Below are 19,620 nucleotides of genomic sequence, written 5' to 3' on the forward strand. Positions count from 1 at the left end.
ACAGACAAGCTGACGTCATTCGAAAAATATACTTATCTGAATATCGCTGATGTTTTGGTCAACAACAAAGATTTTAGGTACTTTATTTGCCGGTCCACAGGGACTGACAGTCAAATGAATTACCTGTAAAAAACTTGTAATTTTTGGTAAACAGGAACACTATGGTCAGTACTATAAATTGTAGCAGGTTCACGCGTGGTACATGGGGTTCACGAGTCCTGTATAAGGTTTAAGACCAGGAGCCTGAGGGACAAGGGATGCACAAAACCACATGTACCCCAAGTGATACTGCTACGATGAATTTATCTTTCCAACATGATTTAATATGACATGGTAAAAGAATTAAAACAAATTCAATATTGATAGAAAACAACTGTTCGATTGAGCTGACGTTAACTTGTGCTGTGTCACGTGACTTTCATTTACTCGGAAAAAGTGTGCAGCTTTTTGCTTTGAAGCAGGGTGCAAGGGATTTATTATGCCTCTCAGAAATCCATGTGCAGCCTGTCTTGTTTTTGGCGGGGTATAAGGGATTTATTCTCCAGCTGAGAAATATATTTCCCTCCAAGGTGGGATACATAGTATTTTATCAAGATCACGTGGACCAATCAGTTCTCATCATTCTGACATGGAGGTATGATAAATCATCTTGTTAACACCAGCGAGTTGACTGTAACTTGTAATGTTCTATTCTTATATCATTATCTAAAAGTAAACATTTATGACAAACAACCTGATTGTAAACAATAACCTGCAGACATATATTTTATTATCATGTCCATCCTGAACTATTTCTGTTATTTTCCTGCGAACATGAATTCTTCCATCTTTATGTCATATATTAACATGGGAAGATTTCTATGACATCTTGTCTGCTGAGACTGCATAATATAATGTGCCTCCATGTGTCTCAATCTCTGCCTGAGTCATGTGTAGTGAGGTGTGGTGGCGGACAGTGTCCTGCTTCATTAATGTAGGTAAGGGGTACTACACATGACAGTATTTACATATTCGGTCATGGTTGCTCATTTTATAACAATGTTATGAAAAACAAATTAATGCTGGAAAGATAGTTGCTCATGGCAGTTATTTCTGTCTTGCATCCTTTACAAACATTTTTCAGGGAGCGTAACACATAGTGCAAACATTTTTTCTGATGCTACAAGAGCAGAAACTGATAAAACTGAGTATTTAAGGAAATGCAAAATGCAACATTATTGTAGCTATCATATATATGTATTTGAATTATAAAACAGAATCTTTGACATCTTAATTAAAACAAAGGATTTATTGAAATGAAATGAAATGTTTCTGTTTCTGTTATGAATACAAATATGCTGATTTGACAAATATTTCAGGTTTGCATAATTGACACAATTTGAAATTGTTTCATTAAAAGTATGAAGGAAATCAGTATTCCATAAATTGAATTCTTTCCAGGTCCACACTGTCACATTATAGCCATGTAATTACCAAATTTGTGTACTGGGTACAGGATGAGGGTTGTGGGTCAAACAATGCATACAGTACACATACCAGGACATGGACTGCAACAACCTGAGCATAACTTTGTCATTACATCATGATTGATTCAACTCTCAAGTGTGCCCACATGCAAACTGTAGTACTCCCAAGACATCCAGTGTAGTGACATCATCCAGCCGGCCCTTTGTTTGGGGACCCTCAATGGGACGACTGGGACGCTGCATGCAGGAGGAAGGGGGGGTTGGGGGGAAGAGGAGTGGGGGAGGAATACCTGTAGCTTTTGTCATTTGTGAGTCATGGCTACCTGTAACGAGTCACAGGTGAAAATGAGCATTAGGGAGGAAGTCACCTTTCACATGTTTAATTCCAGGATGGTACTGGGCAAATACATTACATGATTAAGTCTTTCAAGTTAAATCTGGTTTTACAGTTGGCGAAGTTACACCCATCCTTTTAGAATGAAAGTTGATTTTTCGAGTTCTGCATTTGAAAAGATATGCAGATATTTAGCCATTACTTTTAAGTGGGTAGTTTGAAGGTGAAATTGAATTTGAAATGTTTCAATTTAAAAAGAAATTCTATTAGATATGTAACTATCTAATATACTTTGACATTACCTGTTTTGAAGTAAACGACCAGTGGTAGAGAAATATTAAATATTGCTGATGTCAGCATGTTATTAGAAAGATAAATAACATATTTTATTTAATATAGCATATTTGTTTTGTATTTCAAGTTTTGAAAATATAGATTTTGTCACAACCAAGCAATATTTTAAGAATCAATTCATTTTGTTTTATTAATTCGAACTCTATAAAGTACTTTCCTCGAGTGCTAAATATATGAAATATGTATTATTTCCTTTGTTCAGGCGAATAAGTAATAAACTTTCAATAACCAAAATAAAACATTGAAAGGACAGTTCACAATTAAATAACAGCTTAGTAACTGATAGCAGTATATAGCAGTGTTATCTGTAGGATTTAGGATCCATATTTATCATGTTTATAGTGGCAGCCACGTAGTGAGATATGCATGTCACGACATCAGCATTCAGCCACAACACAGGTTTAGGAGATACACATGTAGCATGATGTTCTATTAATAGCTATGACAAATTCAAGGTTCCCGGTGGCCAAACAATGCTGTCTGATTGGCTGAGTGTTGTGAGTTACCTGTAGGAGTCGTTTGAGGTATTTGAGTTGAGTTTGGCTGTGTGGGACATCACCAGCTGGGTGTGACCTGGATTGCTAAGTTGTGTCTCTTGGCGAGGGGCCTCTTATCTGTTATATGTAGGTAGGTAATCAGTGTGTAGTTCACTTTGTACCTGGTGTTACCATACTCAATGTTGACTTGTGTAGTATTCGTTGTTGGTGTAGTTGTTGTTTTATCTGAAAAATATAGTAATGCTTTACTTAATATGTCTATGTTATGATGGATGAGGCGTTTATAGTAGTTGACGGTGTGTATGCTTATTTTGCTATTGACTTTACATGAACTTTGAAGTACTTTAGTTGTTATTATATGGGATATATTGCAGAAGAATGTATGAGGACACTTGCAGCAGCAGCTCCGTGTTATCAATCACCTGCTATATATACGTGATATAGTGAAGTCTGGATTTACTGTGTGACACCTGATCAGTCTGCTTTGCTGGGAGGGACTTTGAGAGGCTGTCAAATAAAACAGGAACATTATGTTAGTTCCATTTGTCTAACCGTCCCAAACAATTTCATCTCCCAGCCATCACACAACTTCAACCATGGTACCAGCATCATGTTGTATGTTATTAGAAGGACATCATAAGCTGTAGCAGGATCACAAGGGGTACAATGGGTTTTATGCGTCCCTTATTAGGTTTTATACCACGAGCCAGAGGATGCATAAGACCCCATTAGTAATCCTGCTACAACAAATTATCTTACCCACATGTTTGAATGTGACATTGTAAAAGAATTAACACAAATTCAATATGGATAGAAAACACTGTTTGATTGAGCTGAGGTTAACTTGTGCTATGTCACGTGACTTCCATTGACTCGGAAAAAGCGTGCAGTTTTGACCTTGACAAGCAAGGTGACTAGGGTTCCAGGGTTACATCACAGCTAAGTTCTATATTTGTCATTCTAAGAGTTTTTATTGTGTAACTTTTAATTAACATGGCTAATATTAATCATGTTAATACTTGGTCATTCCACCTAGGATTGGTTACATTATCAAGTTGCGTGATGATGCCATCACAGTCAAGGGATTTTATCTACCGATGTTTACAGGGATCATTCTAGAATCGGTCCTGTATATTTGATTCCAAGCTTTAATTAGGATTTGACTTTATGCTGACTTATAACTTTTTGACAGCTCTTGGAAGTGTGACCATGTACAAGATTTTCCAGTTCAGTGAATAATTAATAAACTTGTTATTGAACTTTACCTGCTTGTTGTGTGGTCCTTCTGCATTTCACTAGTTTCTACATTCGTAACTTTGAAGATCCTTGTGATATATTTTCTCTAAACCTCATCTCCAAGCTCTGGTATTTATTTGATCACATTTTGTGACTGGTGGCAGAATCCATGTATTTTAGTAGTTTGCCCATGAGTAATTATCTACGAGTCTTTGGCTGTTCTGTTACAGTATGGTAGCACAGCCTCATTCAGAAAACGTGGGTACAATGTCTTAAGCCCTCTCTTTCTACAAACTTGTTAGAACAATTATAAACTGATTCACCCACAAGACAGCACTTAGAAAGGATACTACTAGCCCATCCACCTTGTTAGAAAAAATCATGGGGAGTACAGAGCTGAAAACATGGAAATTGAACACTGAACTCAGTGTGAACTGATTTTATATACAAAGAATGAATAACATGGTAAATGGAGCTATCTGTCCAATGTTGGAAAAGTAAGTAAAAGATCACTAAATAAACATGATAAACAGTTCTTTGTTAAGCCAAGGGCACTGCTCATAAGGGCCGGTTGCACCTCTAACAGTTGAAAGGATAGAAAGAAACAAAGGGAACTGTGTTATAACTGTTATACTTATAATAATAGATATAACTGTATTTGTTTCCATGACTACATGGCCAATGAACAAAAATTCTTTACTTATTTGATCAGCTAACTGTAAGGTCACACCTTAAGTATATCATCCCAAGTAATAAGACCAAATGTTTTTTCATGGTAGTAAACATTTTCTAAGTGGTTGTGTTAGGTTACCTATTCATTTCACAAGATTTACAAATTCAAAGAAAGGATTTTTAATTTCTATGATCCAGGAAGCCATGAGATACAAGATTTATATTTGCTCTGCCTCTCTGCAAAATTTGTGTGTATTAGGTTAGCCAAGGAAACAACATTCATAATACAGCTGCAGTGAAATATTCATATACTAGTAATGGTAATGTAAAACCAGCCTATGTTTTTGCACAACAACTGGAAGGGTGTGTATTTTTACCACTGAGTACATTAACTGGTGAATACAAGCGCTCAAGTACTGTTATCTGCAGCCAGACATGGCATGAATATTTCATACAAGGATCAAATAATTACTTTGTGTCTAATAATGGTATCTCAAATTTTCCCTTGAAGCATGCCTAGCGGTTCTGCTTGAGTGAGATTTATGACGTCAGGTCACATGACAATTTATTATTCATCAGTTTAGATAAAAGAAGATGCTTAATGTTTAATAACTTCGTTCACTTGCTCTAGTACCTTGGTCGCCACGATTCATTATCGCCTGTCCAATTGTAACGGAATCTTTGATTGGTTCATAAATCTCCATGTTGTTCATGCAGTGTGTCGAGGCATTAGGGCTTGTCAGGGCACGCAATTGATCCCATCGTCGTGACGACAGTGATGCTAGTGTCTGATTCTAGACAAGTGAGAGGGTTCGGAACACGATAATGCCATCACAGGTGAATTTGTCTAGGCAGGTGAGGAAGCGCACAGGAGAAAATAATCAATTTTTTCGAAGTGGTTTATCAATACTGTATTTCTTCCTTGCCTAAAAAGACAAGGGACTTGGCCTCAGGGCCTACAAAATGAACATTCTCAAACATTTGGCTAAAAGCTTTGTCAGTGTGATTGATGAGAAGGTATGAAATGAACAAATTGTTAATCGATGTATTGACTTTTTGTACAACAAGGCCTGAATGAACCACTGCACAACATAGCCTAAAATGGTCTAAGATTTGTTTTTTGATTGCAATAAGCATGATAAGACAGAGGACATGATCCGTACATGGGAGACCAGGGCCAGGTAATTAGGTGGAAAGGAAGGAACTATATTCCCAGGATACGGAAGGGAAAAGCCAAGTGTTTATATTTGGAATAAACATGCAGCACTTCTTGTTATGCCCTTAATTTAGAATGACTTTTTTAAAAGGTTGGTAGGCCACAATATAATAATTATCAGATTTTCGTCCAATTTTGTCACAAATCAGCCTGGACTGTTGGAGGCATTTTATTTTACATTTTTGAACTGTTTAAGTCATCTGTGTACCTTTATTATCTGTTGCAGATGCTATTCATGTGAGGCGTGAATGTTTGGTAGGACTGTGCAGTGTGTAGAGAAAGGCGTAGAGAAAGGCGTAGAGAAAGGCGTAGGGAAAGGTGTAGAGAAAGGCGTAGAGAAAGGAGTAGAGAATGGAGTAGAGAAAGGCGTAGGGAATGGAGTAGAGAAAGGCGTAGGGAATGGAGTAGAGAAAGGCGTAGGGAATGGAGTAGAGAAAGGTGCAGAGAAAGGAGTAGAGAAAGGAGTAGGGAAGGGTTTAGAGAAAGGCGTAGAGAATGACATAGAGAATGGAGAAGAGAAGGGCGTAGAAAATGGAGAAGAGAAAGGTGTAGAGAAAGGCGTAGAGAATGGAGAAGAGAGAGGTGTAGAGAATGGAGTAGAGAAAGGTGTAGAGAAAGGTGTAGAGAAAGGCGTAGAGAATGGAGAAGAGAGAGGTGTAGAGAATGGAGTAGAGAAAGGTGTAGAGAAAGGTGTAGAGAAAGGCGTAGAGAAAGGCATAGAGAATGGAGAAGAGAGAGGTGTAGAGAATGGAGTAGAGAAAGGCGTAGATAATGGAGTAGAGAAAGGTGTAGAGAAACGCGTAGAGAAAGGCGTAGAGAATGGAGAAGAGAGAGGTGTAGAGAATGGAGTAGAGAAAGGCGTAGAGAATGGAGTAGAGAAAGGTGTAGAGAAAGGCGTAGAGAAAGGCATAGAGAAAGGCGTAGAGAATGGAGAAGAGAAAGGTGTAGAAAAAGGCGTAGAGAATGGAGTAGAGAAAGGCATAGAGAAAGGTGTAGAGAAAGGTGTAGAGAAAGGCGTAGAGAATGGAGTAGAGAGAGGTGTAGAGAAAGGCGTAGGGAATGGAGTAGAGAGAGGTGTAGAGAAAGGCATAGAGAATGGAGTAGAGAAAGGCATAGAGAAAGGCGTTGAGAAAGGAGGCACCACATGTAGGTACTTGGTTGAAACTCAATGATGTGTGGTGATGGATGGTTAATAGTGTTGGGGGATGAATGTAATTAATTACAATTAATAGGCATTTTCAAAACTTTATCAGCTGCTGTTGGAAGAGCTGTGCAAAAATCATGAAACAATGAAAATGTGAAACAGAATTTTTGAAACAATGAATAAATGAAACAATAAAAAAATAAGAAACAAAGAATAAACGAAACAATGAATGTATGAAACAATGTGTTTTGCTCATTGTGTTTGGGATCTCTAAGTAAGAATGGTCTTATTTTGAGCATGTTAAAATTTACCACCCAAATGTCCATTTAGCAAAAGAAGTTTGCAATTCAAAGGAAGTCACCAAAAGAACAGTTTGTTCTTTCTTGATTAATGCCCTCAACTGTGAGTGCATAATGTCTTTATATGTCTTTATATTGTCTGGTTGTTAAGTCTGCTCTTTGATTATTGATCTTAAGTACCTATAAGATTCGTATTAATTAGAAAACGACAGCTGTATGTCTAATTCTGGAAACATAGTTGTATTTTTATCCAGGATGCGTGGGTTGTATCAGTTGTATGGAGGGAGTGGGCACTGAGCAAGGGGACCCGGCTGATCAATATATCCTCCTTTATGATACCCCCCTGTAAGCCAGGTCTGCTACGCATGACTGGCCAGCTTTGTGAGCCTTGTTTTCAATCTTCAAAGAAGTGATGCTGACAGGACAAATGAATTGAAGTGGCGCCCTTTGTTGATCTTATCAGGAACGTATTGTGTTATGACAATGTCATTAGTGTGTATCATATATACATACTGATGTCCTTGTCCAGTTCTAGACATTTTACCATTGTTTACTTAAACAATGTGTCAGTTTAGTTTCAGTTATGTGGAATTTGGATAATTTTGTATGATATTAAAAGATGCACAATTGCTTTTTCCTCCATTCTTCAGTGAAAGAGACTTCATTCACTGTTATTTTACCCATAAAAAATGGATATTGATTAATGGTAGGACAGGCTAATCAGATGTCTAGACAATCACTGACAATTTGAAAATGGATGTGAATGCTTAATTGTCATTTGGGCTTCAATTATTATGAGTCCTGGAGTTTTATATTTGATCAACCTATTGCTAGTCCTACATCACAGAAGAGATCACCAAAGGACAAGCTTGGATGGCGTTCCTTTTTGATCCACTCGTAGGATAAAAGTTACAGAAACTTTGAAATGTAAATTATCAGACATGTTTAATATGGCTCAGAGAACTAGCCTTTTTCTTTCCTACACTAGTTAATGTTTGACTTCTGTCATGTTCAATTACACACAAATGGCAAAAAATGAGTTCTGGGTACAGCTGTGTTTTGGGTTCATCTTTGTTCTGGGTACATCTGTGTTATGGGTTGGTATGCATTGTGGGTACATCTGCGTTTCTGGGTACATATGCATGCTGGTGGATCTGTGTTTTGGGTACAACTGTTTCTAGGTACATATATGTGTTCTGGGTACAACTGTTTCTGGGTACATATGCATGCTGGTGGATCTGTGTTTTGGGTACAACTGTTTCTAGGTACATATATGTGTTCTGGGTACAACTGTTTCTGGGTACATATGTGTTCTGGGTACAACTGTTTCTGGGTACATATGTGTTCTGGGTACAACTGTTTCTGGATACATATGCATGCTGGTGGATCTGTGTTTTGGGTACAACTGTTTCTAGGTACATATATGTGTTCTGGGTACATCTGTTTCTGGGTACATATGTGTTCTGGGTACAACTGTTTCTGGGTACATATGTGTTCTGGGTACATATGCATGCTGGTAGATCTGTGTTTTGGGTACAACTGTTTCTAGGTACATATATGTGTTCTGGGTACAACTGTTTCTAGGTACATATGTGTTCTGGGTACAACTGTTTCTGGGTACATATGTGTTCTGGGTACAACTGTTTCTAGGTACATATATGTGTTCTGGGTACAACTGTTTCTGGGTACATATGTGTTCTGGGTACAACTGTTTCTGGGTACATATGTGTTCTGGGTACAACTGTTTCTGGGTACATATGCATGCTGGTAGATCTGTGTTTTGGGTACAACTGTTTCTAGGTACATATATGTGTTCTGGGTACAACTGTTTCTGGGTACATATGTGTTCTGGGTACAACTGTTTCTGGGTACATATGTGTTCTGGGTACAACTGTTTCTAGGTACATATATGTGTTCTGGGTACAACTGTTTCTGGGTACATATGTGTTCTGGGTACAACTGTTTCTGGGTACATATGTGATCTGGGTACAACTGTTTCTAGGTACATATATGTGTTCTGGGTACAACTGTTTCTGGGTACATATGTGTTCTGGGTACAACTGTTTCTGGGTACATATGTGTTCTGGGTACAACTGTTTCTGGATACATATGCATGCTGGTGGATCTGTGTTTTGGGTACAACTGTTTCTAGGTACATATATGTGTTCTGGGTACATCTGTTTCTGGGTACATATGTGTTCTGGGTACAACTGTTTCTGGGTACATATGTGTTCTGGGTACATATGCATGCTGGTACATATGTGTTCTGGGTACAACTGTTTCTAGGTACATATATGTGTTCTGGGTACAACTGTTTCTGGGTACATATGTGTTCTGGGTACAACTGTTTCTGGGTACATATGTGTTCTGGGTACAACTGTTTCTAGGTACATATATGTGTTCTGGGTACAACTGTTTCTGGGTACATATGTGTTCTGGGTACAACTGTTTGTGGGTACATATGTGTTCTGGGTACAACTGTTTCTGGGTACATATGCATGCTGGTAGATCTGTGTTTTGGGTACAACTGTTTCTAGGTACATATATGTGTTCTGGGTACAACTGTTTCTGGGTACATATGTGTTCTGGGTACAACTGTTTCTTGGTACATATGTGTTCTGGGTACAACTGTTTCTAGGTACATATATGTGTTCTGGGTACAACTGTTTCTGGGTACATATGTGTTCTGGGTACAACTGTTTGTGGGTACATATGTGATCTGGGTACAACTGTTTCTAGGTACATATATGTGTTCTGGGTACAACTGTTTCTGGGTACATATGTGTTCTAGATACAACTGTTTCTGGGTACATATGTGTTCTGGGTACAACTGTTCTTTGTATATATGTGTTCTGGGTACAACTGTGTCTAGGTACATATGTGTTTTGGGTACAACTGTTTCTAGATATAACTGTTTCTGGGTACATATGTGTTCTGGGTACAACTGTTTCTTGGTACATATGTGTTCTGGGTACAACTGTTTCTAGGTACATATGTGTTCTGGGTACAACTTTCTGGGTACATATGTGTTCTGGGTACAACTGTTTCTGGGTACATATGTGTTCTGGGTACCATTGTTTCTGGGTACATATGTGTTCTGGGTACAACTGTTTCTGGGTACATATGTGTTCTAGATACAACTGTTCCTGGGTACATATGTGTTCTGGGTACAACTGTTTCCAGGTACATATGTGTTCTGGGTACAACTGTGTCTAGGTACATATGTGTTCTGGGTACAACTGTTTCTGGGTACAACTGTTTCTGGGTACATATGTGTTCTGGGTACAACTGTTTCTTGGTACATATGTGTTCTGGGTACAACTGTTTCTAGGTACATATGTGTTCTGGGTACAACTTTCTGGGTACATATGTGTTCTGGGTACAACTGTTTCTGGGTACATATGTGTTCTGGGTACAACTGTTTGTGGGTACATATGTGTTCTGGGTACAACTGTTTCTGGGTACGTATGTGTTCTGGGTACGTATGTGTTCTGGGTACAACTGTTTCTGGGTACATATGTGTTCTAGATACAACTGTTTCTAGGTACATATGTGTTCTGGGTACAACTGTTCTTTGTATATATGTGTTCTGGGTACAACTGTGTCTAGTTACATATGTGTTCTGGGTACAACTGTTTCTAGATACAACTGTTTCTGGGTACATATGTGTTCTGGGTACAACTGTTTCTAGGTACATATGTGTTCTGGGTACAACTGTTTCTAGGTACATATGTGTTCTGGGTACAACTTTCTGGGTACATATGTGTTCTGGGTACAACTGTTTCTGGGTACATATGTGTTCTAGATACAACTGTTTCTTGGTACATATGTGTTTTGGGTACAACTGTTTCTAGGTACATATGTGTTCTGGGTACAACTGTGTCTAGGTACATATGTGTTCTGGGTACAACTGTTTCTAGATACAACTGTTTCTGGGTACATATGTGTTCTGGGTACAACTGTTTCTTGGTACATATGTGTTCTGGGTACAACTGTTTCTAGGTACATATGTGTTCTGGGTACAACTTTCTGGGTACATATGTGTTCTGGGTACAACTGTTTCTGGGTACATATGTGTTCTGGGTACAACTGTTTCTGGGTACATATGTGTTCTGGGTACAACTGTTTCTGGGTACATATGTGTTCTAGATACAACTGTTCCTGGGTACATATGTGTTCTGGGTACAACTGTTTCTTGGTACATATGTGTTCTGGGTACAACTGTTTCTGGGTACAACTGTTTCTGGGTACATATGTGTTCTGGGTACAACTGTTTCTTGGTACATATGTGTTCTGGGTACAACTGTTTCTAGGTACATATGTGTTCTGGGTACAACTTTCTGGGTACATATGTGTTTTGGGTACAACTGTTTCTGGGAACATATGTGTTCTGGGTACAACTGTTTGTGGGTACATATGTGTTCTGGGTACAACTGTTTGTGGGTACATATGTGTTCTAGATACAACTGTGCCTGGGTACATATGTGTTCTGGGTACAACTGTTTCTAGGTACATATGTGTTCTGGGTACAACTGTTTCTGGGTATGTATGTGTTCTGGGTACATATGTGTTCTGGGTACAACTGTTTCTGGGTACGTATGTGTTCTGGGTACGTATGTGTTCTGGGTACATCTGTGTCTGGGTACATATGTGTTCTGGGTACAACTGTTTCTGGGTACATATGTGTTCTGGGTACAACTGTTACTGGGTACGTATGTGTTCTGGGTACAACTGTTTCTGGGTACATATGTGTTCTGGGTACAACTGTTTCTGGGTACGTATGTGTTCTGGGTACAACTGTTTCTGGGTACGTATGTGATCTGTCACATCTGTGTTCTTGATACCTCTTTATACTCTAGGGAACGTTTCCATCTTTGTAGAGCTGCATCTCATGTAGCTTCCAAAATCTATGTTAGAACTCCTATTGAAGACCTGCTGGAGTGGCTGTTCTGTTTGTATGATGATTGGTCAGAACAGATGCTCATTTCAGCCTTGTTGCTCAAGCCGACTTAGATGAGTATTTGGTGGTTACAATGTGGGTTGTTGTTCTTGCTATCAATCACTGGGTGGCTGACATGATTTTTCTTTTCTATTGGTGACAGATAAAACCTAATATCCTGTACACAGTTACAGCTTCAAAACTGTACCTGACTTGTATGTGGAGCTCTGGCATCTAGACAGTGTCTCTTTACAGGCTAAAACTTAAGCATCCATATGATAAGATAAAGGTCTTTGATAGAACTTGACGTTATGAATATTTTGATACCTAAATATCCAGTTTTGTCAAAACAGGTTTGTTCATAACTCTACATCTATTTCAGGTGGATGATTGTTGGCTCCGTGGTATAGGGTACTGCTTTTTCCGGGGCTGTTTACTTATCGGGGAGATGTATATGCCAGGCTGGTCAAATGAATCCCAGATTTGCCCTGGTTTGAGCTTGTTATACCAGTACTATACCCATGCCTGTGAGTAAGCCTTTTATGACTGTTCTGAAAAATACCCCAAAAATTTATGTAGGACTTGAGTAGAGGTCTGGAAAAAAATTGGTTTTAATGGTGGCTGAAATATTGATAGAAATGAACAATTATTTTTAAATTTCAATCTTATTCATCAGAAGATTATCATTAATCTCAGTGTCCATTTCTGCAAAATACATGACACTCTCAGGATTTCAAAGAAAAAGCAAAGATTTCCAATTTGCATCAAGGCATTGATGAATCTGACCCCATGACCTTGAGGGCATACTTGGCGTTGACTGTCGCCTCATGGCAATTTTCAGGCCATCAAATTAGTCTGATTTTCCTCAGTCCTTTATATCAACATGGAAATGGTTTTCCCATATGCTTTGCATTACGAAACATTGAAGCAATCTTGCTAAGATAATATCATTGTTAACCTGGCCATATTCTCTGCGTACTTTCCTCAGAGAGGATATTGATCATGTCTAAATTAGTTATTATCACATTGTAATCGTCAGTCAATAAACTTGGAGACAGCATGTCGGCTACGAGGCTTAAATGGCAGAACATGAAAGACTGTTGTTTTGTTGGTAATTAAGAGTATATAACCTCCTATTGAAAAAATACCATACCAGTTGAAATAAGATTGATTGGAAAATGTTTCTTGGTATTGCTGGGATGAAGTTGATGTGAAGTGAGATGCTTGCCTCTTATCTTTGTCACATGAAATTAACCATTATTATGTAATGAGTTATCTTTTTGTTCGGGCAATACCAGGTACAATCATGCTTATGATATTGCGTGTGAAACAGCCTGTTGTTGTAACTTTGGGATCTAATTGTTCATGAAAGGATTTGTTAAAGGGGCTTTCGATGCTTTTCGAATTCACTTCCAGTGTTAACTTTGAATTTAACCACACTGTTACACTGGATTATTAAATGTCATGAGTTGGACTTAAGCACAGATTGAAATATTTTTTTTGAAAATGTGATTTATGCATAGTCACTTGAATTTTGTAGTTTTTGGAGTTTTGGTATCTGATTTCTTACTATGAGCCCATGAAGATTCGGATTAGAATTGGTCATCAGCAACCCATACTTGTTATAAGAGGCGAGTCACAGGATCGGGTGGTCAGGCTCACTGACTTGGCTGATACTACCCGGGTGGCCACCTCCCTATTACATGAGCCTACCTGGGTGCCTACTGTGGGTCTCATGAGATAGGTACAACATGTATGATTGGGGACCGTAATGCCAACATTAGTGACTTGTAGTGTAACCATACAGTTTAAGATAATAATTGTCATTAAACAATATATCACGTGACTAACCACTGGTCTGGGTAGTCCTGTGGGTACCCAAGTCTTACTCAGTACCCACCCGACCTGAGTACCCGAGTTACCTGTCCCAGCCCTATGTCATAGTACCCGAAATGCGTATATTACTGAGTGCAGCATTAAACAATGTATGAATGAACAAACAAACAAACAAACAAACAAGTACAGTAAACTTGGTTATAATGAACATGCTTATACGACTGACGGATATAACGAACTTAGTTTTTGGTCCCTGCCATATGTGTATATAAGTTGTATATATGCTTATAAGGAACTCGGTTATGACAAACTAAAATGAGTGGTCCCTTGAGTTCCGTATAATGGTAGTTTACTGTCCATGATGCTTCATATCATTTTGATTTTCAGATCAGTGTGAGTTGCACAATGGTTACAGAAGCACACCAGCAAACATCCCTTTGTTACATGTTTTAGTGCTACAATCTGCTATTTAATTATACACAGGGCTAAATTTGGGGCCTTTTTGCTGAAAGCTCATATCACAAATCAATTTTAGTGTACTTGTAATCTACTATGATACCTAAAATGGCTGAAAAAAACTTTTATGACATGACATAAAAAACTCTTGTTGGCCTTATATCTGCAAAGGTTCTTTCATTAAGCTTTCAAAGATCATATTGATCAAGAAATAGTGGAATTACTCAGGACGACTGTTACGATTGATTTCAGAGTGAATAATTTAATGATGTTTAATTTACTCCGAAAACAATGCTGTCTACTTCTCATATTCAACCTTTTGTTGAACTTGGCCATATTATGGTTGCCTTTACAAGGGTAAAGCTAATGGTACTTAATGATTTGATATTGAATAATGATATTTGTTGACGTAAAGAAGGCCATAAGACCAGGTGGATGCAGCTAAACACCTTCGGGAAAGGGCCATGGAATAACACTAACAACTGCTTATCAACTATCAAGGGATTTCAGTTTGCAATTTCCAAATTCTTAGGGGTGACATACTTTTATTTAGGAGGTAAACCTACTGTTCGTGGATGATGAATGTTATACCGAAATCTTACCCTCATTTTTCATTTGTTGGTTTCAAATGAAATTAAGATGCTATCAGTTTGGTATTCTTCTAATTTTCATAAACAGGAAGTTTATCTACATTCTACCATGACTGATTTTATTCCAATGAAATCAAATTCATAACTTAAGACACATTTCATCCAAATTGATCAGCCTTGTGTATAGCATGACAGAGTCATAGTAGATTCATGTTTTATGGATTCTCTCAGCAAAAATGGATCTGGTTGGGATTGACATTTTTGAAACATTATTGCTTGTCATTTTGAAAGTACATACAAATTTTATACTACGTACTCTATGTTGGATTATGAATTTTGACTCAGTGCCATTCAGCATTAACGTTTTTGTCCTGCATACCTCTGAATATAGATCCAGTTGTTTGAGACAAGCAGCATGTATATGTCAGACCAATTCGCCAGTTAGATTCTGTCTGGACCATCAAGTTGTATGATCTCATAGATATATTCATTGCTTCTTTCATGCAGTGTCAGTTGAGCACAGCTCCATCCTAATGCTTTTGTTTTTTATGAAAATTGTTTCAACGTTTCAGCCTTACAACTGTGCAAAGAATATTTGCCAATTTTAAATGAAATCTTACTCGATACAAGGTTTTTTGTGTTCAAGTATTTTGTTTTGTGGATAAAAATTTCTGTTTCAGCATAGAAAAGATAAATGTTTCTTGCTGTGTAAATTATTTTTGTGTTTGTGTAATAGGAATCCTATGGAGTTGGAATGGAATGGAAACATGCTTAAAAGTCTGGCTGATTGGAGAAATATCAACTTGCACAATATCTCCGAACAGAGATCATCTGTCTAGTGAAAGTATTACAGGTAGGTTATAAGCCGCCTCCCACACACTTGTCTGAAGGCCATATGGACTGTCAGTACCTGTTTGTTGTACAACCAAGACTACACTGACTTCGTGGCCTGCTGACCTAAAGTGGGACTGGCCTGGACAAATGGGCATCCAATGCTAGTTAAATTAATAACTCTACTTTGTAAGTCTGCCTACAAATATTTGATGATATAGACCAGTCTCTCAGTTAATGATTTCCCTGATCACACATGGACATTGTCCTAGTTTCACACTTCTGGACCAAGCCTGGAGGAAGTGGCAGCAGACTATGTAGCCCTCCTATAACCGTCTTTGCCATATTAAGTGCCCTGCTTTAGTAATCTGATGAATCTCTAGACAAATCTGTGAGTAATCTTTATGAGCACCCTCTGCTAACACTGAAACTTTACATCACAATTTCTTTTTTCATATGTATATTTTTGACATAAAGCAGCTGCATAGGAGGGCATAATTGCCAAGTAAATATAATGGAAAATGTTTTTAGGTTCATCGATGTTTGAACAATTTATTAACCACTGTTCGATCTCTGAAAAAACGGAATCCTTGTATTTTAAGGTGCTTATTATGGCAAATATGGTATATGGGTTTAAGGGATGTCCCTGCAACTTGTAATGATGGTTAGATTGGGGTGTGGAAACTGTGGATGATCTGCTACAGTGCATTTGTTTTTTGTTCCTGAATAAATGAAATAGCAAGATCATACTTGTGTTGTCCAAAAAAAATAATATTTATTTTGTTTTTTAATCTAGACATTTCATTGTGGATTAAGTGTATAAATGTGAATTCTTAATAATGATTGAAAAGTATTAAAAGTAATTATGATTTTCATTGTGAAATTAAAATTGTCTTTACATTATATTCCTCTATTAATAAATGCCATCCTATGACGTTTTCTAACACTGTTAAAAGTTTAAACATTTCAAATCTTAATCAAGTAAAAGATAACACTCAAGTTGCCAATAAAAAGGTTTGGTATTAATGACAAAATGTTTTATTAAATATGTGCATATATTACATGACAAAACAAGTATTCATCACTTGTTACCATGGTGCTGAAGTTGATTATCAGGGCTTGTTGAATGAACTCGGTGACCAAAATAGTGGACCTATCCCACTGATCATTGTTAGTACTGTCTTGCCTCTAAGTAGAATCTTTGAAGATGCACTATAACATGTCTGAAACTGACATCCTACACTGCCTCTCACTACCATGATCACATCACGCTATGGCATTGACTTATCCTTGGTCAATAACATTTGGAATATCGCTGGCTGCTATTGTTGGGATTTTGTGATCCATTCCAACAAGATAATCTAATAATACTATTTGTTGTCGCAGGGAAATGTTCGTAGGTCTACCCTATTTTGGCTTCTTCATTAGGGAATCTTGGAACTTATTGGTTGAAGCTTACAATAATCAGCGTGTATTTGGGAGGGATGGCAGTGACATTACAATTGCCTTAGTGAAGCCAGACTCAGAAAATCTCTCTTTCGGATGGAATTGCGACAAAGGCTTATAGGCCATTTTGTGATTTGCCTCCGGAGAACAGTTCTCTGTTGAATATTGTGATGCCAAATGAATTTTTTATCATATGTATACAGAAAATATTTACTTTCTGTAAAAAGTCTCTAATACACACATGAAAATACGGATTGTGATGTACAGTTTCAGTGTTAGTAGGTGGTGCTCATAAAGATTACTCACAGATTATTCTAGAAGTTGGTCAGATTATTGAAGCAGGGCACTTAATATGGCGAAGACGGTTGTACTTATAGGAGGGCTACATAATCTGCTGCCACTTCCTCCAGGCTTGGTCCAGATGTGTGAAACTACTACTGGTTATTTACTTTTGAAATGGCATGTTTTGAAATATAAACTACAAAGCTGTTTTTAAATATGGCGACGGAAGGTTCTGTTGTGAGTTTATGTCATTGTGTGAGTATCATCTATAACATGTATAAGTGACATCTCCTCTTGCACAGATGGACTGTTGACACTTGGCATGCATAGTCTTACCAGTAATAACATCACCATTTGTTGAAGTAATTATAATCCATTTATTTTTTTTTATTTTAATATTTAAAATGATTGAATTTGAAGACGAAATTCCTTCTCTGAAACTTCTTCGCCTAGCAAGCTGATCCATCCTACCAATAAAGTTGAAGTCATGGGCAGCTGTCTCAATGTCTGAAAATGAATGCAGGACATTTATCATAGAGAATAGACGAAGATAATGGATGAACCACAGATCCTAGTTCAGTCGGTTTCTTGCTTGAATGTACCTTACTACACATATGTACTTATATTTCACACAACCTTTCAGTATTTTGTCACCTTCTCCATGGACACAATATATCAGTCAGCTCATCGGTCCCATATGTACACAAATCTTGTAGGGTCACTAGAGTTGTTCTTGCAATTTCAAGATACAAGTTGGCATTTCAAGATACATACTTTGATATTTCAACTTAAAATCTTAAAACTTTTACTTATCATCTTGAAATTTCAACAAAGTATCTTGAAATTTCAACATAGCATCTTAATATTTCAACTAAGAGTAAATTTCAGCTTATTATCTTGGAATTTCATGATCATTATCTTGAAAGTCAACTTTTTTCAACAAATTTCAAATACGTTTCTCGACATTTCAACATGGTATCTGGATGTTTGAACTTAGTATATCGAAAATTCATTGAAAAGACAAATGTTCCTAAAAGGCTTCCATGTGTAAGTGCTATTTCAAAATATACTTGGAAATCTGCACACTCACAGTCTTCCTTAAGTACATCATAATCCAACTGATTCAAGCAGTGGATAAAAGCACAGGAAAGTCACAGGGAAACCATTCAGTCATGTCATCACTGCTTTTCCTTTGCACCTCCAACTGAGTTGTATCAGTTCTTCTAATTTGACACTTAAACTGATAAAAACTGTTGTGACAAACAATAAATGAAACAATCATGTTTTCAGCCTTCAGAAGCTAAAGAATTTAGGGTTGATCTTGTGGAATGATGAACTATTAACCAATGTTGAGTTCTAGCAACCAAACAAATTCTATTGATACCTTGAAACATGATGGTCATGAAGGCAGCCACTGCTGATGTTTTTAGCTTTCAGTCACATGCACATCATGTCAAATTTTACTTCTGAGAAGATTTTTTTTCTGAAAAAATGTTTCCAATGGCCACAGACTTGTTAATAGACTCTCTGGTTATAAAAAAGTGTTAATTGTATATCAGGACTTATGTTTGTAACTTATTTCATTAGTTTTATTCTAAATTCCTTTTAATATTGTTTTAATGAATTTGGGCGAAATCATGTGTGAAGTGAAGGGACGTTCGCACAACTCACTGTTATTAACGGCAACCAAGGTCAGATTACAGCTATTGGCACATTGAAACCAACTTCAGTTGACAGAGAATGGATACAGAGAATGGACTGAGATTGGATATGATGGATACATCATAAATGTCATACTTTGACTCGTTAAAAGTCATACGATTCTATGTCAACATGTAGTTCTTGCGATCACGTGTGTGGGAGCCTCCACACTGACTGCTTAAATTGTTCCATGTGGAAGAAAGTAACCAAAACTAGCGATTAGCTGCTCCGAAGTGCTACGTTTAGGGTTATTATTATTTTATATATATTTAGTAAAAGCTGCAACCAAAATAACATGATATTGGAATATATTATTCTCTG

The 19,620-nt window shown here is 37.4% G+C and overlaps 2 protein-coding genes across 6 annotated transcripts in view; one reads left to right on the forward strand and one right to left on the reverse strand.

Annotated features, from left to right (window-relative positions):
- Positions 1 to 19,620, forward strand: part of LOC124132180 (mitogen-activated protein kinase kinase kinase 13-B-like) — an 85,271-nt gene that overhangs the window by 15,054 nt on the left and 50,597 nt on the right. For 2 of the 5 annotated variants that reach the window (XM_046495944.2, XM_046495949.2), the window contains exons 1-2: positions 2,637 to 2,781; positions 15,776 to 15,892. The gene's annotated coding sequence lies outside the window, so the exon portion shown is untranslated. Of the gene's footprint in view, positions 1 to 2,636; positions 2,782 to 15,775; positions 15,893 to 19,620 lie in introns of those variants that run through there. The other 3 variants (XM_046495943.2, XM_046495945.2, XM_048382294.1) reach the window with 2 other exon arrangements.
- The window catches only part of LOC125372248, a 42,993-nt gene continuing 30,386 nt past the window's right edge, over positions 7,014 to 19,620 (reverse strand). Inside the window, exons 3-7 of the mRNA XM_048381538.1 lie at positions 11,584 to 11,651; positions 11,245 to 11,494; positions 10,931 to 11,068; positions 10,554 to 10,636; positions 7,014 to 7,043 (exon numbers count right to left, since the gene is read on the reverse strand). Of these exons, the coding sequence (XP_048237495.1) occupies positions 7,014 to 7,043; positions 10,554 to 10,636; positions 10,931 to 11,068; positions 11,245 to 11,494; positions 11,584 to 11,651 (569 nt within the window). The remainder of the gene's footprint in view (positions 7,044 to 10,553; positions 10,637 to 10,930; positions 11,069 to 11,244; positions 11,495 to 11,583; positions 11,652 to 19,620) is intronic.

Source organism: Haliotis rufescens, unplaced genomic scaffold, assembly GCF_023055435.1.
Source record: "Haliotis rufescens isolate VD_foot unplaced genomic scaffold, xgHalRufe1.0.p SCAF_4, whole genome shotgun sequence".
In the NCBI taxonomy this organism is placed as follows: Eukaryota; Metazoa; Mollusca; class Gastropoda; order Lepetellida; family Haliotidae; genus Haliotis; species Haliotis rufescens.